This window comes from Tyto alba, unplaced genomic scaffold, assembly GCF_018691265.1.
Source record: "Tyto alba isolate M040663 unplaced genomic scaffold, T.alba_DEE_v4.0 Super-Scaffold_40, whole genome shotgun sequence".
Classification (NCBI taxonomy): domain Eukaryota; kingdom Metazoa; phylum Chordata; class Aves; order Strigiformes; family Tytonidae; genus Tyto; species Tyto alba.
The window spans coordinates 23884379-23908962 of NW_024881316.1; the positions used below are offsets into that span (position 1 = coordinate 23884379).

General features: G+C 36.8%; 1 protein-coding gene across 2 annotated transcripts in view; it reads left to right on the forward strand.

Moving 5' to 3' along the window:
- Positions 1-24584, forward strand: part of COL21A1 (collagen type XXI alpha 1 chain) — a 111138-nt gene that overhangs the window by 20544 nt on the left and 66010 nt on the right. For both annotated transcript variants that reach the window (XM_033009980.2, XM_042803610.1), the window contains exons 2-8: positions 7966-8085; positions 10059-10610; positions 14512-14680; positions 14822-15038; positions 17318-17491; positions 21564-21641; positions 23951-23959. In XM_033009980.2, the coding sequence (XP_032865871.2) occupies positions 7998-8085; positions 10059-10610; positions 14512-14680; positions 14822-15038; positions 17318-17491; positions 21564-21641; positions 23951-23959 (1287 nt within the window). In that variant the 5' untranslated portion in view covers positions 7966-7997. The remainder of the gene's footprint in view (positions 1-7965; positions 8086-10058; positions 10611-14511; positions 14681-14821; positions 15039-17317; positions 17492-21563; positions 21642-23950; positions 23960-24584) is intronic.

Genomic DNA, 24584 nt, shown 5'->3' on the forward strand with positions numbered 1-24584 from the left:
CAAGTGGAAATAAATACAGATTCAGATGTATTACTTGATAAAAGTAATTAACTTGGAGTAACCTCATAGACTTTTTGAACGCTTAGGACTGATAGTATAAGGTAGAGTTAGGAATAAATAGTTAAATGTAAATTGCACTAACTTTGTAAAACCCATTAATTTTGAAAACAGAACAAATGTAAAAAAAAGGTGATGCAATATTGCATTATATTTCCACATTATTTAATATATATAAATAAGGATTGCTAGGGTTGCTTTTCTCTTGCTGTGCAGTTTCTGTAGTATTGCATAAGTTTTGGAAAGGCAAAGAATCTCCTGTATATCCTTTCAAACATTATTGTTGTAATGTTTTAATATTTGTTCCTTTGTAGGCCAAACGTAACAATCTAGTTGAATTAAGAGATGTTTACACAATGATGTAATATGATAGAAGTGTTAATTTATACTTATAAGGTGAGATAATATATATAACCTTTATTCTGGTTATTTTCTCAGAATGTTGTAAAAAGTTAAAATCATACACTTCCTAGCTTCCTTCTTAGGCAGTAACTAGCAGTGAGAAGTAAAGGAAGGAACTCCTTTCAGTATATTTCTTCAGTGTAGTTCTTCAGCAAGAAATCTTCATGCAGCAGAGAAGCCAGGGTTTTCAGACAAAGGAAATCTCTCTCTTCATTCCCCAGTTTGAATAGTGACAAAACTGCACCGAAAAACAAGTATTTTTGATTCTGGAAGATTCCAAATTGCTCTAAATGGAAAGTTTCTTCAGAGAGTATTTCTGGAATGAGTGAAATGATATACTTATCTGGATGCTGAAAAGATGTATATGGAAAGACTGCATCAGTAAACGGCCTTTTGAGATGCAGAAAGTGCTGCTTTTGTGCATCTTAAATGCAAATTGGAGATACTGCTTAACCTGCTTACGCACATACATTTCCCAGTGAAAACTTAATTTGGATGTGAAGTTCTGCTGTGCATTCATACAGGAGATGCTGTTGTTGTGCACTGCTGAGTAGCAAGGCTATTCTGGAAGTTGCATGCCTTTGCCATCTCTAATGCACTGACAGCCTTGAATTAATTAAAAAATCAAGTAGAGGCTATTGGTTTCAGTAGTGGCTGTACCACATATCCACTGTATAGGAAACCTGAGTTCAGTTTCCTTCCTACTTGGCGGTGTTCTGTGTCCCTATTTGTGCAAAAGCTGCTGCACAGCAAAATTCCAGCACTCAGAAGAAAGAAAGAAACATGTTGCAGGAACTGTCCAACCGGTTAAAGCTGCCTAAAACGAGACAGCATGCAGGTGAGTCAATATGTCAGCAATTGTCAAACTTCACTGAGTTTTCCTCCTGCACATGACAAAAATTGAATGTGCTTTGGGGAGGCTGTAATTTATGTCTCTGACCATGCACTCACAGGGCACGGGCTGATGCTGCCAAGCTTTCTTATACCCTCTTTCTCCCCTGCCTTTGAGGAAGAGAGAAATAATACTCTGCTAACTCTCCTTTGATGGAGAATAGGCTCTTATACTGCTGCTCTGAGGGTCATGGTTCAAGGGCCTGATGCCCTTCCTGAAACTTGCCTGAGTCCTGATGAAAGTCTCAAAGATACTAAAAAATACCTGTTGTACTCTACAACCCCTCATTTCAGGGGCTCAGAGCAGAGGCCTTTACATAAGCTGTTTGCGATCTCTCTGCCAGATAGACTGTTTCACCCAAGGGGACTGTTTCCACTCTCTCTAAACATTCCTTTTGCTATCAATGTGGCATGTAAAAAATAAAGATAAAAAGCATACAGTGAAGACCAGAAGAATGGCTGTAATGTCATACTAAATGTCCACCAAACCTAGTATCCTGTCTCATTTAATGTCCGATAGGCCCTTGTGGCTTTAATTTAAACAGTTTTGTGGAGTTGGGAGATAGCCAAAGGTTTGTGCCTGCCACCCTGTGCATCACCAGAATTACAAAGCCTCTGGGTGCAGTGTACTGTCCCATTTAAGGTGGAAAAATTAAATAACCATGGGGAGTGCCTTGAAAAATACAGTAACGTATGCTATTTCTCCACTAATACTCTCTCAGTCCACAACCCTTTACTTGAGCAGGATGCAAAATGAGTGTATTTATTTAGTAACCCTGTATGGATTCCTCTTCCATGAGCTTCCATACAGTAAAAGTGGTTTGGTATAACTGAGAGGTGGGAAAGTAGTTTGATAAATGTGTTTTTCTGGCTACGTTTGGTAAAACCACAAACTAATCACAACAGATAATTTGGAAGAAGACAGGGGCTGAAAGGTTTATTTAGAATATTATTCTTTGGGTTTTGGTGTTGTTTCTTTTTTTGTTTGTTTGTTTTTTTGTTTTGTTTTTCATTTTTATTTTTCATATAACTTAGCATAATATCATAGAATATCTTGAGTTGGAAGGGACCTGTAAGGATCATTGAGCCCTGGCTACTGTTTGTAGATCCAGAGGAAATAAAGAGCAAGTGAGAATCCCGTGTCCCTCTGTTTGTGCAGTGCTGGCACAGATTTACCATTTCTTAGTGCTTCCCTGTGCAGTCTAACTCGGCTGCCACAGCTCCAGCAGCAGCAGTTTGGCACGAGGTCCCTGACTTCTCGTAGCAGCCAGCAGAGCTCTCGAGGGCAGAGAAGAAAGCAGTGAGCACTTGCATGGCCCATCTAGAGACAACTTTGTTTCTCTTAAAAACCCTGGAGATAGAAAGGATGTGATCAGCAGTGATGAATTTTGGCTTTTGGCAATGTCAGTAGAGAAGTCCTGGTCTGATATTAATGGTGGCCTCTCCATGGTAGCTACAAGTATTTTCTGTAAGTAATTTCAAGTACGCTTTTGTTGCCTGTGCTGTAATTACTGTGTTGACAGGACACAGAAGTTTGATCTCAGGAGTTGTTGGTTTGGCATCTTTTGACTGTTAAAAGTACAGTGCTATATTAATATTTTCTTTCAAATAAATTGAACACTGGATAATTCCTGGAATCCTCATTGGCTTGTTGCTTAAGTCTTGGGTTTATCCTTTTAATTTTGGTTTCTATTAATAAGTCCATTTTGGACTACTCAGTAGTTATTTGGCTTTATACTTATAATGAAGTTCTCAAGTTCAGTATCTCATATTTTTCAGGCTTTGTTGTAAATGAAATACAGAAGGACTCTCACAAATAGATGGAAAAATTGATCCGTTGATGGAGTACAATTTGATTCTACAAATCAGATAAGCTTGATTTGCCGATTATTTTACTGATTCTTTTTAAGAAATGTAAGTTGGAGCATGGTTTTCACCAAAAGAAATCTTGCTCTGTTGTGATAGTTTCATTATTTTAATGTTTTTCAATATTAAAGACATACACTGAAGACTGCTGCAGCATTTACTAGGGAAGAATGGAAATTCTTCACTGTGAGAAGTATGACATATGTGACTCCTGCCCTGTAATTCCCTCCTGTGCTCCCCCCACACTGATGTCTGTTAGCTTCTGAAGGTATTCCCAGTGTTATTTCTTTTACCAGTGGAATGAGTGTGAGTTTGGACATGCCCCTCATGCGAGGCCAGGGCTGCACAGTGAACAGCAGTTTGGGTAGGTGGGGCTGGGGCCAGGAGGAACTTACAGACCTTTCTTCTTTCTTGTTCTACTGTTTTTCTTTTGGGACTCCTGTTTTTCAGTCTTAAGAACTTGGTGACAGCTCACCAGCAGGGTCATACAAGGGGTGTGCCATTAATTCTTGCCTGTTGTTTAAAATATATACATGAATGAGATGATTGCAAATGAATGATAGAAGGCAAACACAGAACTGAAAAATTCAGAGGACGGCACATTTCTGCTGAGTGGATGAGTGGAGCACACCACAGCATACCCCCATGAATTTTCCTTTCCTTACTTCTGGTTCCCCTGTAACACCCTTCAGCTCCTATTTGCAGTGGTTTTGACATAACCTTTCCCCTCTGCTCCTAAGCCAGGCTTCCTGACACTCTTTATACTCCAGGACAGACAGTAAATGCTGCTTTCACCTGTACCTCTCCCACGGTGAGGTATTAGTGTTTCTGTGAAGCACCTCCTTCCTTGGGGTCACAGCTTGCTCACAGCCCCCTGCTCTCCCCTTCCCACCCAGCCAGATCTGAGCATCTTCCTCTGCCCTATAGCTTTTCTCGTTCCTGCCAGTCTGGGAGGTTCATGCCTGGAGGTACCAGTGGGTGAATGTTTGTGGAATGATGAGCAGAGGTGAAAGGGGGCTGTGCGGCTGAAGGAAGGCATTAATGGTTTCTGCAGTGGTTGGTGAAAGGAGATCTGTGCCAGTGAGCAGGATCCTGGTGTCCCCACCTGACCTGAAGTACCTGCGCTTATGGCACGGAGCACATGGGAGTGTGGCATTAGAATAACTTGTAGATTTAGTGTGCTGGTTTATTTAAAAAAAAAATAATGCAGTATTAATAGTAGCAGTTCCTGTACTCTTTTAGTGAAGACTGATGCAGTGAAGTCAATAACCCGCTTGGTTTTTATTTTCCTTTTGCATAAATTCTGTGGATTTTACATAAGTAGCCATTTAGGGAACCACAGAGATGACAAACACCAAAAATTAATTAATGTACTGTTGTGATATTTTCCTCAGTTGTATTTTTCACAACTGTTCCTTATGAATTTTTTGGACCTTTTCCTTTTGGGGTTGGTGGTGGGAGGAGTGTATAAGATTTTGTCGTTTGTTGGGGCCAGCATTGTGTTTTTTTGATATATATCAGCTCTCTCTACAGTAGTCTGTTTTTTTTTTTTTGTTTTGTTTTGGTTTTTTTTCAGTTATAGCTTGACATCTTTCTGATATTCTCAGAGAATGCCATTGTCCTTCTTTGGTTACCTGCTATTCAAATTCCCACATAGATTTAATTTTGTGTGTTCTTTAGTATTGCTCAATTTGACCTCATGAGAGATGTGTTTTAGTCTTCAGTAAACACTTGCCATGGAAAAGGCTGAAAGTGATTTAAAAATGATGAATCTTACAAACCATCAAGTCTGAAATAATCAGTGTAAATTGTCCACTTCTACTATGGTAAAATTTTTTTAATGTATTATATGCCTACTACTCGTACACTTAATTTCATAGTTTAAACAGAACCTTTTTCAAATAGCTGGGACAAGAAACTGCCACTTAATCTATTTAAATTAAGTTGGCATCCCAGTATTTGTATAGCATCATTAGAACAGGGCATCTTCTGTCCTATCCCATAGACCCCAAAGTGTTTCATCTGGTTTCTCACCCCTTCTGATGCAAGGAAATAAGAGTAACACAGTATGGTGTTACCTTACAATTATCTGTAATCTGATGGTGATAGTTATAACATAATAATTATGATTTTTTCATTATTAACTTTGGGTATTTATGTTAGGTAGGAGTAGCATTTAATGGAAATTGACTTTTGTGCATTTCTTGAGGTTGGTTGTGGAGATCATTTTTTTTTTTTTGTCTTAATGAAATTGAGTGCTTTATAAGCAGTGAAAAAAGCAAGGCAGCTGACTGAAAAGCCAGAGTAAATCAACCTACTGATTTTGTGGCACATCTTTGATTTGGCAAATACAGATCATGAATCTACCAGAAATGAACCAGACATTGAAATTGATGCCTCAGTACTTGTTAGTGTCTTGCCCTCACAACTATGTAGTCCCTTTTTCTCATATAATTTTCCTAAAAACATGTGAGGTATATATGTCTTTAGAAAGAAAGGTCTGCATTTAATTGCTGTAGAATTTTGTTGCAGAAAACAGCTTACTGGCTGCTTGATGGCTGCTCAGTAAGTTATAGTGATTAAATAGCATTCTCTTAAGTTTAATCCCTTGAATAATCTTGGAAAATAAAACGATTACTTGTTTCCATTTACCTATTTCTTCTCCTAAGAGGCACTTTCAGTCTGCATGCTGAATTGTGTTTTGGTATGTTTTTGGAGAATAGTATTTTCCAGCACTGCAGAGGTTTCAGCACATCTGCCAGTACTTTATTACTTGTAATGTAGCGGGCACCTTGTCTATCCTAAAGAGTTCAAACTGAAAGATGAGCAATACAAAAAGGACAAATACACACAGCTTGCTTTGCTAACTCCCTACACTCTACCCTCCTCCCCCCCCCTCCCCCCCCCCCCATATATATTGACCTTTAATTTTGTTCTGTAGTAAATATTTTAATTTATATTTGACCCCTTGGGTGAGTGTGTACATAATTTTGGTGTGGGAATAAGTAAAGGTTTACAAGTAGAAGAAAAAGATATGAAAAGGGAAAGTCTTGGCCGTATTCAAGGAAGGCATATCAATTCTAGGAAACGGGCTGAAAAAAACAGCAAGAATGTTAGTGATAAAGTGGTGTGTAATAGATAAAGACTAACATGACTGATAAAGCAAAGCCTTTAATTGTTAGTAAAGGCTGTATTGTTAGTATTTAGGAATATTTAGTCTTCTGGCTAGATGTAAAATACTTAAATTAGTGACACTGAAGGGTAGTGCAATGAATTGGCCCTGAACTGTTATCGAAAATTTGTCCTGAATTTAACTTATTTTTTTTCATGGTTTAAAAGTCTTCCCATAAATATGGGAAAATTTAAAAGCAGTAGGTTGGTTGGCCAAGTACTAAGCAGCACAAAGACAATGTTATTCTGAGTGCAAACCAAGTAACTCAATGGGGAAAAAAGTTTCTGTTAAAATGTGCAGATAGATACAAGTTGTTATAAAAATCTGTCCTCTGTTATATTCATTATACACTTGATTGACCAAATTGCTGCTTACATGAACAAGTACCCTTTCACATAGTTTAGCAGAAATCAAAGGGTCACAGAATTATTGAGGCTGAAGGACACCTCTGGAGGTCATCTGGTCCAAACCCTAGGGCCAGTTGCCTGGGACCATGTAGAGAAGGCTTTTGAGTATCTCCAAGGATGGAGACTCCACAGCCTCTCTGGGCAGCCCGTGCTAGTTCTCATGCACCAGTGCGTGCACTTACTGAGACCAGCAGTTAATCCTCCCTTTTTCTGTCAGGGTGTTTATGTTTTGTAGTGGAGGATAAAATGTAGATAGAAAAATTGCATTTTGCATTGGAGTATGAGAAGACATAATACAAAAGAGATTCAATATACTTTTTTTCAGTCTTGAAATGAATGGATGTCTAATACAGTACTCTAGAAATGTATCTTTTCCCATTATGATTATTTTTTTTAAATAAACATAAGTAATAAATATGGCTTAATTTAAGTAAATTTGTCAAATAATAGGTATGGCAGCAACATGAGACCAAAGTTGCATGTTTGCTTCAGGACCCTTTTGGGGATAATAATTCAGAAACCATGGTAACAAGGGAGACATAAACAGAAGAAAAGGTCAAAAGTTGAAGATGCATATGATTTATGATGATTTATGTAACCTTGGGTGTTATGGTACACAGTCTGTGGGGCTTGGCTTTGATGGGAGAGGGCTGGGGCTCGCTGAGACCCTGACTTCTGGTGGCAATCTCAGCCTGGGATAGAGGAGTGGGAAGTGACCCAGGCTCCCTGAAGTAGCTAGGTGTGTAGGTTGAGGCTGAAGTAGCATCTCCCCACCAATACCTGTTTACTTGCCATAATTTGGAGTAATAGCTGTCAAGTCTTTGGATAATGGCTGCAGAGTGGGATAGCAGTTAGACAAGTGTGACTGGCACTGGGAATATAACCTACTCATGTAAGTACCTAGCAGGAGAAGTATATAAACATGCCTTGGTGAAAACTGAGCTTTCACAGAAAGGCTGGTGAGAACTGTTGAGTTTAGAATATCAATTTTGAGCTTACATGCCTGACTGATGCTTTATGGGTCTGTGGTCCATTGCAGGCTGGCCTTGCACATCTGGGCTTGCAGATTCTATTCAAAGTTGTTCCTCATGCACAGATTTTAAAACACAGAAGTTTGGATTTGTTTTGTAATATAACACTGTATTTTCTTTTCATTTTTTCCCCATCTAGTTTAATCTTGAGACTTTGAAAATAAAATACACATGGCACAGTTCGTAACATTTATTCATACTCTATTAATTCTTCTACTTCATGATTACATCTCAGCTGAAGATGGGGAAACAAGAGCAAGTAAGTCTTACCTTTTATATTTCAGATAAGGGCAACTTCAAAGCATGCCTTGAATTTATAGTATCCATTTTCAGGTTCACATGTACACTTCTGTTGATGGTGATTTTCTTCCAATATGATTTTCCTGGTGAAAATCCTATAATATATAAGTAACTTAAATATCTTATTTTTCCTTTAAGAAGGGAATATCTTTATTGCTTTTTGTGTCTTGGACATTCCCAAGGGGCGTATGGAACTGTAAAGCTCCAGTCTTGATTTAAACTTGTGTCTTGAGTATTTATATTTTCATTTCTTCAGAAGTCATGTTTTAAATAGCTTAATGTTATGTGAGAAACTAAATAAGAAAAATAAGGGTTCTGTGAGAGGAAGCTGAGATGACCCCAGCTCTGGGACAGACCTTCATTCAAGAAGATTTTCAAAATTAGCATCTCAAACCCCACCAAACCAAGTGTTATACTCTAAATTTGGTTTATAGAAGACAAAAAGTTAACGCAAGGTAGCTTTTTGAAAGACAATGGGACTGAATCAAAAGTGCAGAAAAACTTCCCTCTGGCCACAGCGATACTTTCAGGGTAGGTCTTTTTCCTCCAGTTTTGATCTCAATCCAGCAATTTTCAGTACTTTACAACAAACTCCACAAAATTCCTTTTGGTCTCCAGAAAGACATACTTTCTTTTCAGTCTATCTGCTCTAAGCTGGGCCTGCTTTCAGCGGGGTTCAGTGATGTCCAAAGTCCCTTCCAACTGAAATGACTCTGTGATTCACGTCCCTGGACCACAGAGTGATGGACTCTGCTCTCCTCTTGCTTCCTTCTCCCAGTGTCTTTTCTCTTCACCACCAGCTACACTGCAGAAGTGTCTCTCCAGCAGACTGTTGTCACTTGCTTTCAAGGAAGGTGAAATCTTGACCTGACCAGAAGTGTCTGTAGGCAGATGTCAGGACAAGGCAAAGCTGTCCTTCCTGTGGTGGAGCTGCAGCCTTTCACAAAACAGAAAGCATGGTAATACAGAGCAACCCCGTGACCCCATGTACCATGGGATCAAAATAATCTCTTCTGATTTTGGCCATCTCCTTGGCACCTCACGTGTCAGTTATCTAAGCTCCTTTCATGGTTGATGGAAGGTGATTCTCTCCTCTAGCGATTTATTTCCTCCATCTGAGGATGTGCATGTAAGATGGATAGAATTGTGCTATAGAAATGCTTGTGTCAGTTCATGGCCTGTAGTTAGCAATTTAGTCTAAAAGCTTCATTTATAAGCGACTACAGGTAGGAGATCTGAATCCATGCCTAAGTAATCACATAGTTACATTATGTTAAATGCTTATGTGATCTTGTATTCTGGAGGTTGAGATCGTTCACTGAGCGTTTTTCTTCTACTAAAATCAGAATATGCTACCATCAACATTGAATTGAGACAGGATTTTATAATAACTAGTTCTGTAAGTGCCATGTAGCAGTGTCATAAGTAAATTAAAATGCTTTTGTGAAAGGATTGGATATTACTGCTGAATTTTGGAATATTCAGACTATAGCTTTTCCTCTGCAGTTTGCTTTGTTTGCAAACAGAAATGAGTTTTTATGTTTATCACCTCTGCAGACAAAGAGTTATAGAGAAAACAAAAATGTATTCTTCTCTGCTGATTGCATGAAATGCCATTGCCAGATAAGGAACTGGATTCCAGAATTTTTCATAGTCTTTTCTGGTGATAATGTTAAAACCAGAAAACAGTATGGTTTTCAGATACCAAGTTGGGTCTGGGTAGCTTACAGAAACAATCTGGTTTTCTCTGATAAACTCAGCTCATTTATTTATTTTTTTATTTTTTTTTTATGGAATGTATTTGTCAATATAGATTCTAATAAAAACAGTAATTGATATGAAAAATATTTCCTGTGGAAGAAGAAAGTGGAAGAGTTCATTAAAATATTTGTTTGCTGTTTGATTTTTATTTTTTTTTTTAATTCCTTTTAGGTTGCAGAACTGCTCCGGCAGATTTAGTTTTTATCTTAGATGGCTCTTACAGTGTTGGCCCAGAAAACTTTGAAATAATCAAAAGCTGGCTTGTCAATATTACAAGAAATTTTGACATAGGGCCAAAGTTCATTCAAGTTGGAGTTGTCCAGTACAGTGATTATCCTGTACTTGAAATTCCCCTTGGAACTCATGAATCCACCGAGAACCTCATCAGGGAAATGGAGTCCATACATTACTTGGGAGGAAATACAAGAACAGGAAGAGCTATTCAGTTTGCCTTTGACCACCTTTTTGCAAAATCTTCAAGATTTTTAACAAAAATAGCAGTTGTTCTCACTGATGGAAAGTCCCAAGATGAAGTCAAAGATGTAGCAGCAGAAGCAAGGAAAAACAAAATCACTTTGTTTGCTATTGGTGTTGGCTCAGAAATTGAGGAGGATGAACTTAAAGCTATTGCCAACAGGCCTTCATCAACTTACGTATTTTATGTTGAAGATTATATTGCAATATCAAGAATTAAAGAAGTTATAAAGCAGAAACTCTGTGAAGGTAAGCAATTGCTTATAAAATATTTTAGGTGTGCAGAATGTAGTTCTGTACCCATATTTATTTCACAAGCAGAATGAATGATTAATGTAACCTATGGCACCTGATAATCTTTACTGTGGTCTTTTATTTTGATCTTGTTTGTGGAAATTGCTCCCAAAATGTTGTTTTCTCTGTTAAACAAAGGGGTATATTTGGGAAAGATATGGTGCTTTCACACAGCGTGTGCTTAATTTCAATATGAAGCATTTTGCCCCAAGCCCCAAATTTTTTGCGTTGATAAAGTTTGGAAACCCTAAAATAGTTGAGCAATTCTCATAGTGCTGAGAATATAGGGTTTACTTTATCCTTTTCCTAGGTGCAGCTGATACTCATCCACAGTCTAGCATTTCTTCTTGACAGTTGAGAGGATAACCTATCATTACAAACAGGAGTTCTACCACTAGTATGTGTTGAAAAACCCAGAAGACAGTCTCTTGGCAAATGCCTGGAATTGTAACAAGCTGTTATGATCTTTTTTAGAGGGATTTTATAGAAGAATTAGCCAAGACCAACATTGTAAAATGACTTTTTTAGGTTTAGAATGCTAGAAGCATTACTGCATTGAGTTTTGTGTTAACTGTAAAACAATGGCTTTCCCATATATATATAAAAAAGCAAATTGCTTCTAAAATGTATCAGTCAGAAGGACTCTACATATATATACAGTAAATATTTACATATATATACAGTATATATATATACACATATATATACATATATATACATATATATACAATAAATATTTATCAATGTTATTTAGTATGTGTTTTATTTTCAGGGATTGTTGCAAGTCATATTTCAGTTGTACCATATTTCTGCACTTACTAAGAATGAAAAATAGTCTTCATTTGTTCTCACTTTGGGTATGGACTTCATTGAAAAAATATGGTTACACTTATGTTGAGGATAATAGTGTTTATTTCTTGATACACTTATGAAAATCATAATAATTCCTTGTAGCTGATGTAGTAGGGTGGTCAGTCCAAAAATTCAATCAGCTAAGTGCAGCTAAATTCTTTAATAAAACTGCACGCAGGGAGAAATTCCCCAAAATAAACATGATGTTTTATTTAAATAAAGTCTAGAAGTAGTGACATTATATTTCATCAAGAGGGATTTTCTGGTTTCAGAATTAAATTAACTAGTATCCTTTAAAGTTCAGCTGTGATATTTGACAACACTCTTACAGCAGTAGTCTGCAAATGTTGACTACATACACAAAAGTATCCTTCACTGTTTTACTTTGACCCTTTGCTTGCACTTGTATGCTGTGCTCTTCCCTCATGCTAGCATTGAGATGCCTCTCAAAGAGCGATCAGAGCCAGTTGGCAGCTTCATTTTTAATTGCAATGTCTTTAGCAGGTGAACTGAAAGACTGGCAAACTGGAAATTTTATATCTGAGTGGTGGATTATTTTATTTATTTTGTTAAAATTCTTTTAGACTCTGGGAGGGGAAGTTCCATGAGGGCAAAGCAGCAATGATTTGGCTGTGATCAACCACATGAAGTCGCCTGAAAAAGTTTCAATTATCTTGATTGTTTTACTTTTAATGTCTAAAAAAATGCTAGCCTTTATGGCATTTTTAACTTCGTTATTACATGAACATAGATATAAGAGCATAGGGTCAGTGTTTCCTTTCTGGAAAATGGAGGCTGAGGTTTGGTGGTTCATGTAGTGAGTAATGCTGTTATGAACGGCTTTGCAGATGGAGAGCTCTTGTGTGTCTTTTGGGAACTCTAGTGTTCATTTTAGAGTATGGCAAGGTGAAAAAAATCTGCCAAATCTGTCATCCAGAAAGGACAATGTGGCTAAAAGAGTCCCCAAATATTAAGGAATATTTAATATTTATTCTCAAAGTCTAATGTTCCTGTAGTATTACTGTTCTCTAGCGAAAATATAGAAGATTTTGTCTCAGGAATGCATTTAAAAACAATACTCAATGCAGACCTCAGAAGCATGTCTGGAAGATGCTGAGAAAAGTTCCTTTGTGCAAGATAAAGGGGTGTAACATCAGAAAGTTATTTCATGCTTCAGGAAGGAAAAATAAAGCATCTGAAAACTATATCAAAACACTAAAAGGGAACAAGATTTGAGTATAGACTAGAGAGTTGCTGTGACAGCTACTATGGACTGGAAACACATTTGCCACTGACTTCTTTATCTCGTATAGTGGCTCAGTTAGTTATCAAAATAGTGCTGCTGAAAGATGATCCAGAAGACCCAAGTGCCATGTGCCATTGGAAATAAAGAATAATTTCTTAATGTATAATTTTACACATGCTTAATTTGTATTGTATTAGTTTTGAAGAGTTACTTTGGCATTGATGCAGAATAATGGCCCTCTCACATAAAGAAATCCTATTTCTGCATTTATTTTTGATTTTACACCAAATTTCTAGTATTGTATCTGATAAGAGATTCTTGTGTTCTGTGTTCATTTTCTTGTGTGTATGATTGTCTGTAATCTGTATTGATGGCAATATGACCATTATTCAGCTTTGAAATAAATTTGTTTAGAAAATGTTTCCATGATAAGAATGCACAGCGAAAAAATCTGAAAAAAATAAAGTAATTTTACTCTTAATCTCATAAGTATGTTGACTTAAATCCTTCATCTGTGTTTTGAGAAGAGTAAGAAGAAAAGATGCGTTGGACTTTGTATTCTTTTTTTTTTTTTTTTTTTTTGGAAGCGTTCAGAAGGTAGACACTTTAGTTTCCAAAATGTAGGCAGAGAGTTCTTGCAATTATTTCTTGTAGAACTGGACAGATAACTTTTAATATATTTTTAAGTTGGGAGTCAAGTGACATTTTTCTGTGGGGAGGAAAGAAAACTATGTGGCTTCTTGCAGCTGCCTCAAGTACCTGTGGCATGTCCCATTCGGATGGCTTGTCCTTTCTTGCCATAGAGAGCTTATGCAAACACTTAGCTGAATTTTCTTAGTGTTTATATATCCTACCTTCCCCACCAGAGTGGGGTAGCTTCTGACTGGCCTTGGGTTGATTAGAAAGAGCATCTGTGCAGCATTGCTCATATTATAAAAAAAGTCAGTCTAGACCTTTGAGCTGATAAGTCCCTGGCACCGAAACGTGAATTTTCCAGCCCATGGCTGGTCCATATGGAGATGAGAAAGCTCTCTACCCCTTCTTTGGAATGTATTCCTAACCTCTTCCCTTTCTATGAACTGATACTTTTCTGAAGAAACACTTATTTTCTGAAAAACACCTTTTTTTTTTTTTTTTTTGAGACAACTTAGGTCCACTGCCTAGTAATGTTTATGTGTAAAGAGACTTAAACAGAGATAATGTTCAGTTGACTTTAGTTTCCACAGAAAACTTGTCACACAATATTTGTCCAGTGAGAATAGCTTGAAGCAGATTCCAGTGTAACAGAAAAAATAGATCAGAGTCCATTTCTAGCAAAGATGAAAAATACAGTTGCAGATAATTCTACCTTTGTCCATTTTCAACCCAGTTTTATAGTTGGGAGTGATACTGGATTAATCCAAATTCTTACTGCATTGTGGACGAACGTATAATTTTGTAGCATTTTGAAACCATAGGATTTTAGAAATTAAATTCAATATTTTTATTGGTCAGACGTTGTAATGCCTTTTAACTATATATTAGTGTCAATTCAAAACAGTATGTGAATGTAGTTGCAGTAAAATATGACATCTCAGTATTCTCATTTCATGTCTCTGAGGATTCTGCATGTCACTTTTCTCATGTTATACTTAACTGGCAGTTCTCAATCCTCTTTTACTTCTTGAAAGGCAGCTACAAAACTTAGGTAGGTGGGAGGTTACTTTTTGAAAGTTTTAAGTCATATTTCAAACTGTACTTGCATTTATTACTTTGCAGAATCTGTTTGTCCAACAAGAATTCCAGTGGCAGCTCGAGATGAAAAAGGATTTGACATTCTTGTAGGATTAGGTGTGAAGAAAAAGGTTAAAAAGAGAATTCAAATACCAACCACTAATGCAAAAGCTTATGAAGTAACCTCACGTGTTGACCTGTCAGAATTGACAAGGTATTTAAATTTATAAATACACTTCTAAATTTAGTAAGGTGTTTTTTTTTTTTTTTTTTGCTTAAAGCGAGAGAGACTTATTTTAAGATTTATACGAATGTTCAAGTACTTTCTTTTATTTCCCCCTCCCACCTTGTCTAGGAATGTGTTTCCAGAAGGTCTGCCTCCATCTTACGTGTTTGTTTCCACTCAAAGATTTAAAGTGAAAAAGACATGGGATTTGTGGAGAATTTTAAGTCTGGATAAGAGACCACAGATAGCAGTCACTATTAATGGAGAAGAGAAAACATTATCATTCACTACAACAAGCTTAATAAATGGCACACAAGTTATTACTTTTGCTGCACCTCGTGTAAAGGTAAGGAGAAAGTCATCATCATGCTGGAATACTCATTTAAGTATACATTATTCCTTTGCACTTTATATTTTTTAAAAAAGCATGATCTTATTTTTGGCTGCTTAGTCATTTAAAAACAGATGGTGGGTACTTTACCTGTGTTTACAGAGTGTTCGCAGTGTTCATCACTGTAAACGCTTTGCAGGTGCTTTCCACCAGTAGTTTCCAGCAGATAATTGAGAAGATCACAGAGACTTTTTTTCACACACCTATTTGTTTAACATATGCTGGAAAGTATTTTCTGCCTTTGATATGTAGACTAGAAAGTGTGAATTAAAATAGTCAATTTTTAGAGTTTTGTTAAGTGTCTAAATTCTTTCAAAATACATAATGGCAGAAGTTACTTACTTCTCCAGAAGAGTAAATATTAGCTTACAAAATGAGAGTTCAATCTGGATTTGCCCAGTTCTCTGCTAAATAAAAATTACTATTTATTTTTCTCACTGAAAGGATTACCCGCCTGGGTGTAAACCAACTTTATTGTCTTCTAGTGTAATCTGAAGGTTCTCTTGCAACCTTTCTTCAGTATTTCCTAGTGAAGTTTTCAACTCTTGTAAAAAAGATTATCTCAGTTGTAGGTGAGACAGAGGGAAGGAGATTGAATGTCTTTACCCTTTCCTTTGTATTAGTATAGGAGTAGGCAGCCCAGATATTCCCATTCCTAGGCAGGGAGTGTTATTTCAGTGAAGAAAGAGGGATGCTTCAGCAGGCAGAGTGGGAAAGATTTAGTGCTGGAGTGCTTCATGTCCAAGTGGGTTCAACTTTTCTGAAAAGCGGTGGCCTGCATTTGAATCCTTACTCCAAATCAGGCTGAAGGTATTTGAAATATAAATCCTCAGAGAAGGAAGGACTTCTATCGAAGAGAAGGTCTTAACTACTAAGCTTTTGCTAGGGAGAGCTATTTTGTTCTTCTGTTACTGGATGGAGAATTTTACTTTTTATTTCCAAATTTCCTCTGCCATGTAATGATAATTTGTAGGTGAAATAGTTTTACTTTTTCTTAAGAACCAATGTTAAACTTGATCTACTAGAAATTGTTAGAAAATTCAGTTTCAAGTCAATCTGAAAATCTGTATTTAATTGTTTCTGGCAGCCACAGTGACAAATCAATCTTACTCCTGCAGTCCCAGGTATCCATGAACTTCACCATGAAAAGAAGACTTTTGGTTTTTCTTTTGGGTTTCTCCATGCTTGTATTGATATTATGGAGAACAATAATTTTCTGCCCTTGTTAGAGCTGTATATCTCTAAACACACTATAAATGTCACTATGCTTTTAATTAACCATTTTATTTATTAAACCTTTATAATAATTTATCACTTTTACTCAGAAAAATTGAAGTGTTTATTTTCTGATCCATTGTTTATTTTATCTTGTAATGAGAGCTGTTGCAAGTAAATAAAAACCCAATCTACAAATGAAAATAAAATAGAAACAGAGGTGCTATCTAAGGGTGTATACTATAAAGTAATCTTAATTTCTTTTTATGTCTACAAAAGATAACAAGGATACATAAATCTTTCAGTATGTTATATTTCAGTTTACTCTTATGTATACCAATTTAGTGTGGGATTAATCTCTACTAAATTTAGCTATATAAAAGATAAGCATCTAGCCTATGCTAGGCTAAAGAACTAGATTGTTTTTGAAGTTAATGGATAGGCTCAAGAAGGAATTTCTTCCCATGATGAATTTAATTTCTAAGATAGGTGAGATAAATACTTCTTTAAAGGTATCTCTTATTTTCTATTACTTGTAGAACTATGCTGTTTGTTTAAACTAAAACTTAAGCTTTAGAAGCCAGAGGTTTTGTGAGATGGTGAATGAAATATTTGGTTTATTCATTGCAATAGTGTTATTCTTTCTACCAATATCATGTCGTCTTTAAGATTTTTTTCACAAGAGATTAAGTAGAAAGACTTTCAAGTGCCAATTCATTTTCATCATGATTTAAGATCTGAAGTGTTTCAGACATTATACCACTGCTGAAAAAAAGGCCTCTGGCTTTATATTTTTAATAAATACAGGTTTGAGCATGTTCAAGATCACAGACTGAAAAAAAATCTGTGTGAGTTATAAAATAATTCTGAAATAGGGATTAATTATTAGCAAATATAATTTTCTCAGTTATAATATTACTTGGCATTAACAGTAGTTTAAGTGTTGAAATGCAGTTCTATTGTTTTTTAAATTGAAGACATTTTGTTTTAGACAAGTCTGCTTTCTTCACTTTTCCTAGACATTGTTTGATGAAGGCTGGCATCAAATTCGTCTCTTAGTAACAGAAGACTTTGTAACTTTGTATATAGATGGCCAAGAAATTGCAATGAAGCCATTACATCCTGTTTTAGGTATTTACATCAGTGGTCTAACCCAAATAGGAAAGTATTCTGGAAAGGAAGAAACTGTACAGGTAAGCATATGCTAAAACCACAATAACTCAGAAATTCTATTGGAGGTTAACATTGCATTGGTACCTTCTGTTTTCTTGAACCTACTCTTCTAATTTACATTAGGCTGCTATTTAATATACAAAATGTTAATAGTTAAGCACAACTGATAGATCCTGTCCCCTTCAAGGGACATTAATTTTTGCCGGGACACAAATTTGGTGCAATGGGGTTGCCCGAATTTAAGAAACAGTGTCTCAAAGCAGGGGATTTCCTCTGTGCTTCACACTTGAATATAATTTCCTTCCATCAGTGTATGGGTTATGCTGGTAAAAGAGAGAGAGAATAAAGTTTTGATGAAGTTTCTTTCTCATCACTAGCTATCACAAAATTACAAGGTGTGTCAACTCTGTTTCTGTCTTACTGCAAATATTTGATGTTCAGTCTGCCACTGTTTGATTCTCCTGTGCTGGAAAACCCCCCTGAATACCACTGTACCAAGGTTCTCCTCTATTCTAAGGGATGTTAAAGTCCTTTTGCCTTCAGTTCTTTGCATACACCAAAAAGGTGGTCAAAACTTAAGGTATAAGTAAAGGCTGTGTAAACCAGTGGTGAAGACTATTATGTTGACATTGTTCCAGATGTTGGCTGAATAGATTGTTTCCTTCTATTTATAGCAATGTGGTAACGATGTTACTAATTAGACTTATAGTAATGGAGACAGTTCAAACAAATAAATTGTGTGGTTGACACGCTGGAGGGAAGGGATGCCATCCAGAGGGACCTGGACAGGCTGGAAAGGTGAACCCGTGCAAACCTCATGGAGTTCAACAAGGCCAAGTGCAAGGTCCTGCACATGGGTCAGGGCAATCCCAAGCACAAATACAGGTTGAGCAGTGAGTGGATTGAGAGCAGACCTGTGGAGAAGGGCTTGGGGGTACTAGTGGATGGAAGGCTAACTATGAGCCAGCAATGTGCAGTTGCGGCCCAGAATGCCAACCATGTCCTGGGCTGCATCATGAGAAGTGTGGCCGGCAGGTCAACGGAGGGGATTCTCCCCCTCTGCTCCAGTCTTATGAGACCCCCCCCGCAGTGCTGTGTTCAGCTCGGGGGCCCCCAACAAAAGAAGGACATGGACCTGCTCGAGCAGGTCCAGAGGAGGCCACAAAGAGGCTGGAGAACCTCACCTATGAGGACAGGCTGAGAGATCTGAGGATGTTCAGCCTAGAGAAGAAAAGGCCCTGGGGAGACCTTATAGCAGCCTTCCAGTGCTTAAAGGGGGCTACAGGAAAGATGGGGAGGGACTCTTTATCAGGGTGTGTAGTGATAGGATGAGAGGTAACAGTTTAAAACTGAAAAAAGACAGATTTAGATTAGATTTAAGGAATAAATTCTTTACTGTGTGGGTGGTGAGACACTGGCACAGGTTTCCCAGAGAAGCTGTGGCTGCCCCCTCCCTGGAAGTGTTCAAGGCCAGGTTGGACGGGGCTTTGAGCAGCCTGGTCTGGTGGAAGGTGTCCCTGCCCATGGCAGGGGGGTTGGAACTAGATGATCTTTAAGGTCCCTTCCAACCCAAACCATTGTATGAAATACTGAATTACATAAGTAGATGTTACTTTTGGTTGTTTTGAAAGTTATGCTTTTTTTTGCACACTAATTTCGTGATCCTTACTGCTCCTATTAAAATATATTAATGTGTTTTGCATCATCTTCATTAACTCTCTTCAGATGTCTTTACTCAGTTACTCTTGAATTTTGTGTATTTGTAGCCAAGCTTCATTTCTATTATTATCATATTCTAAAAGTGCACATGGAAACTTGGATGACGCACTGTGTGTGTGATTCAGCATTTTGGGTGGTAACATTGTGTGTATACTAAAGCACCCCTTTGTGAAAACTGCTGAATGTTTGTCACAGATTTCTGATAGGTCTTCAAGCACTTATTGCAACGAAGGTAGAGATTTCAGAATTGTAATCGTCTCATGCATTTTCTGTGTTGGTGCAGTATTATTCCATTTTTATAGTTTTGTTCATTCTAGGATTAGAAGGTTGGTTGGTTTGTTGTTGTTGCATCTTTTTTTTTTTTTCCTCTAAGTCACTGCAGAAATGGGACTTTATAAATTATAGATTCCCAGTAATACGGTTTCTGAGTTAAAGAATGTTAGTAAGAAGACATTATCTAAAATAAAACTGAGAACATTTTAGGAATATCAAATTGTTTAAGATCTTCTATTGATAGCTGTCCTGGTTTGGGCTGAAATAGAGTTAATATTCCTTTTCAGGGACTAGATGAGTGCCGTGTTTTGGATTTAGCTTTGGGTTTGGTATGGGAAGAATGCTGATAGCACACTGATGTTTTCAGCTGCTACCGAGACTTCAAGGACTCTCCGACTCCCCATGTCCTGCCCGTGCGCAAGGGCACAGGGAGCAGGGAGGGAGCACGGCCACAGCACCTGACCCAAACTGGCCAGTGAAATATTCCATATCATGGAAAGTCATGCTCACTATATAGAGGAGGGGTGGTTGGGAAGGAGCTCTCTCTCTCTTGCTTCCGGGATTGTGATTGAGGGACCTTGGTATCTCGGGGTCGCTGGCCGGGAACGGGCTGAGTGTTGGTTAGCAGGTGGTGAGCAATTACGCTGTGCATTGCCTGTTTATATATTTTTTTTTTTTTTCTATTATCATCATTGTTCTTGTTTTATTGCCATTATTAAACTGTTCCTGTCTCAGCCTGCGAGTCTCCCTTCACCCCTCTAATTCCCTCCCCCATTCCCAGGTGGGGAGGGGGAAGGGAGGGTGACCAGCTGCGGTGGTTGGTTGCCGACCAGGCTCAAACCACGACAATAGCAGACTAGAAGAAAAGTAGAAATTGCAATTTTATATTTCTATAATCTAAAAAAGGTATTTCCTTTCTCCACTTTCTTAGACTGTGACTCATTTTGCAAAGTATTAACAGTTAAACTTTTCCAGTATATTTCTATTTGACCTATGATTATAGAGAAATATTTTAATGAATCTGCACACAGACTTTCCTTGAAAAAGTATTTTGAAATCCTTTAAGAAAGAAATCAGTTGGAGTTGGATACAAAGTATGATATGAGAATTTTCTTCAGAGATTCTTTGATGAATTTTCATTCCTTTCTGTGCTCTGATTCAGATGTTTTCCAGTGATATTTTGCAAGTGTTCTAGATTCAATTAGGGTCTTACTGGCTGAAGTGCTTTCCAGCATAGTGATGATAAACTTGTGTACATAGTTAAGTGTTGTTAATTGTAGACATTTTAAATTTGAAAACACGTATTAGTAGGCATGGTATTAACAGACTCCATTTTCTGTGCTTTCTTCCCCCCAACTTACAGTCTGTGAATTCAAATAAGTGTAACAGAGCTTTTTTCTCTTTGCAGTCATGATAGTTTGTGCTAGAAAAACTGATGTCAGTGGTTTCATTTTTTCTGGAGTATGGCGACAGAGCAGAATGTCAAAAACTTTTGCCTACCTGCTGCCAGTGTTTTTATTGGTTGATTTTTAAAGCTTTACGTTATACAACTGAACTCTAAATCAAATTCTTACAAGTGTCAGGGAAATCTTCTGATGCTTCACCAAAACTTACTAATCTTACATCTAGTAGAGACAGGTCAGCATAGAAACATCTTCCCAGGATTGTTGAGGTAAAAAGGAAAAGGTTGGTTTTGCCTGTACTATTGCAACTTGTTTCCCAGTGATACTGGCAGCCAGTGTAATTCGTGCTGTGTGTGTTTGGATTTATTGCCAAGGATTAAGGGTGGTGATTTCTATTATTTTGAAAAAGACAATCTTGGATTGATTATTTTTCTTTAAATAATTCTGTTACAGGGTGTTTAATTGGTTGCATGTATTAATCATCGTGAGTAGCCTGACTAAAAATGTTTCTACATCTTTAATTAATTTTTAACTGTAATAGACACACAGACCTCCAGTTTCTCTTACTTTTTAATATTTTTTTTCATTTTTTTAAACTTGTAGATTATATAATTTAAGAAGAGTATAGTTTAAACTAACTTAATGTCAGGCTATTAACACTTTCTCTAAAAAAAGTCTTTTATGTTTTGAATTATAGTTTGATATACAAAAACTGCGAATCTACTGTGACCCAGAGCAAAATAATCGAGAAACTGTCTGTGAGATCCCAGGATTTGTGAGTATGATAGATGAACTTTTGAGGACTACTTTCATATTTTACAAATCACTGTTTAAAGCTCAGTGAATTCTTAAATAAGTAATACTACATTGATTCAGATGGTACAAACAAATGCTTGTTACCTGTGCAATATCAAGTGACGCAGAACTTGTCAGTTTTCAGCCTTATTTTTGCACAAAAGTTTTTTAAAAGTTTTTTTTTTAGTTTAGATATTTTTTGGTAGAAATTTGACAGCAGTATAGAAGAATCTCAGAATCTCCTGTTACAATTTAAGGTTTTAAACATTATAGATTAATAAAACTACTAGGTTGTAGGAGTGTAAAATACTTTAATTTTTATTTTTTAACTTATCTGATATACTTTTTGCTGCTATTCAGGTCATTTAATCTCTGAAATTTTTGTACATAACCAAGAAACCTATATTTTTTAATTACCTTTTCCTATCAGAAGTATCTATGCTGATGTCTGTTAAATATCCCATTAACTGAAATGTTGCCAAGATTTCATGAAGTATGTTATGGATAAGATAAAAACAAAATCCTGTTCAGGATTTTGATTCATGTACACAGTTAGGAAGCTTATGGGGACCCTTTGACCCTCTCTTTGCATTCTTACTTACAGTTAATTATGCAAGGGAATGTAAAACACATGTAAACGGATTTGGAAACCATTCACAACACGCAGTTGGAGCCAGATTTTCAAAAAAATTCAGCTCCTATCTCAAAATATAAGAAGGAGATTGCTTTGTATGTACAGTTTTCTTCAAAACGTCCTCCTTTGTTTAGTGTCTAAACCAAACTGATCTAAAGATAATCAGACACCAGTGTCTTACTATATAAATCCAAATTCTTTATGTTGTGATGTGGTTTATTATTAGAACCAGTTTGCCAGTTTGACAATAGAACCTGTGAATCTTCAATATCCAGTTATCTTATATTTTGCCAGACTTGCACAGACCACCAGCTAGTCTGTTTTTCTTCTATTTGTTTGGGGCCAGTGTGTCTATTGCAATCACAGCAACGAGTAGGTACCTGGATTATTAGCTGTTCTGCAAGCTGACTGTGTGGGTCAGGAGCTAATGGGTTCAGGAACACTTTTGTAAAGTTAGTTTTAAATCCTGAAGTAAATTAGTATTTGGCTATTTAACTGCACCACATATCTTTTTGCTCTTTACAAAATAGAAGTAGGATATGAAAAAAATTTTTGCATCAAGAGAGCAAACACTAAAAAGTCCATCATACCTTGTGTTCTCTGTGATTTGGCAAGAAGGCCAAGCATAAATATTGCTTTTTGCCAGTTTAGTTTCAGTTGCTGTTGTTGTAAATTAAATTTGGACTTTACCCATGAAATTCTGGACTCCTTCAGAAAATAAAAATACTGGATGATCTCCAAGGAGGAATATGTGGCTTGTGGTTGTATTCTGTCAGTGTGGTTGTGTCATCAGAACTCCTGAACTAAGCAGGGGCAGTATGTACTAATTACAGCCTGAATTCATTGAATTCATCCCCTCTCCCAGAGATACCTAGCTGCACAGTAATTTTAAGTTCCCCCTCTGATCCATGGAGAAAGTTAATCTTCTCTAGAGACTGCCTGAGATGAAAATTGAATACAGAAGAAACTGTCTCTCTCCACAGACTGTGTGTGAAATCTGTGGTGACTGTGTGCATTAGAAAACTCCTGTACATGGTGCAGCTAATGGTGGCTACTAATCCATTAAGACAGACAATTTCATTGTTGGTATGCTGAAATATTTGGGGATGGATTGTTTTTTGGTGTTGCAAATTCTGGAAAACTCAATTCAGTTGATAGCAGAGTCTAATGCAGTCTCACAGGAAAGTGAGAAGAAGCCAGCCTTGCCCCTGTGCTGCTGTGTTTTCCCAGATGCTGGATGCAGGCAGAGACCAGAGATTTTAGAAAGATTTTGGTACATTCTCTGACATGAATGAGTAAGCAGAGGATTTTTTTTTTTATGAGAAATTACTCCTCGCAAAAGGTTTGACCCAAATCTAGACATTTGGTACGTAAATATTTACATGGTTCAGTATTGATTCTGGTTTTGTCATTGTCTTTTAAAAATTGCTACTGATACCTCCTGTTGAAAGTCCCTTAAATGAAATGAACTAAAAAATTCATATGCGTTGATAGCAGCTACACAGATGTCTGAGAAAGTCTGAAATTTTGAATTATAATTTCTTGACAGTTACAGCCCTAAATTTATGATCAGTTTTGTAAGTGTTTACAAATTAATGGTTTTTGCTTATTAACAATATTGCTGTACTCTTAAACTGTGTTTCTTCTTGTTTCAGAATGGAGAGGTAGGCTCAATCCTAAACCGCTCAAACTCAGTTTAAGGTAGTATTTGACTTTATATAAACTTATTATTATTCTAGGGAATATACAATTTATTTTGAAAAATGGATAGAGGTTTGCTAAGCTTAAAAGTGCTGGATTTCCATAATTTGAATTCTAGGCAATAGATGAATTAAAACCAATTTTTCTGAAGAAACCCATGTGTATTAGAATAAATGGCCTGATTTTTTCCCTGGTTCAATTCAGTTGCTCTTATTTGCAGGGCTGGATGCTGTTGCAAAGTGAATGGGGATATGCGCAGTCAGGTAGCTGTTACCTGCATCATGCTAATGGGAGCTCCCTGAAGGGGAGCTTTTTTGAAGGCTTGATATGATAGCTTCCCTAGCCATCCTCATAACTCCACTTGGTACCATTGCAATGGAAACGTTGGATTTGTGTTTTGATCAGCCATTTGACCCTGAGAAAGAATTCCATTCAGAGAACATTGTAAAAAGTCTGCATTATTTTAGAAAATATGATTAAAATGTTATAGAAAGTGGTTTTGATAATAAATACAGAATCTGCTTTTCTGTATCTTGGATTCTTAAATTTTTGCCTCTCCATATCTCTGAGAATTTGCTAGGTCAAAAA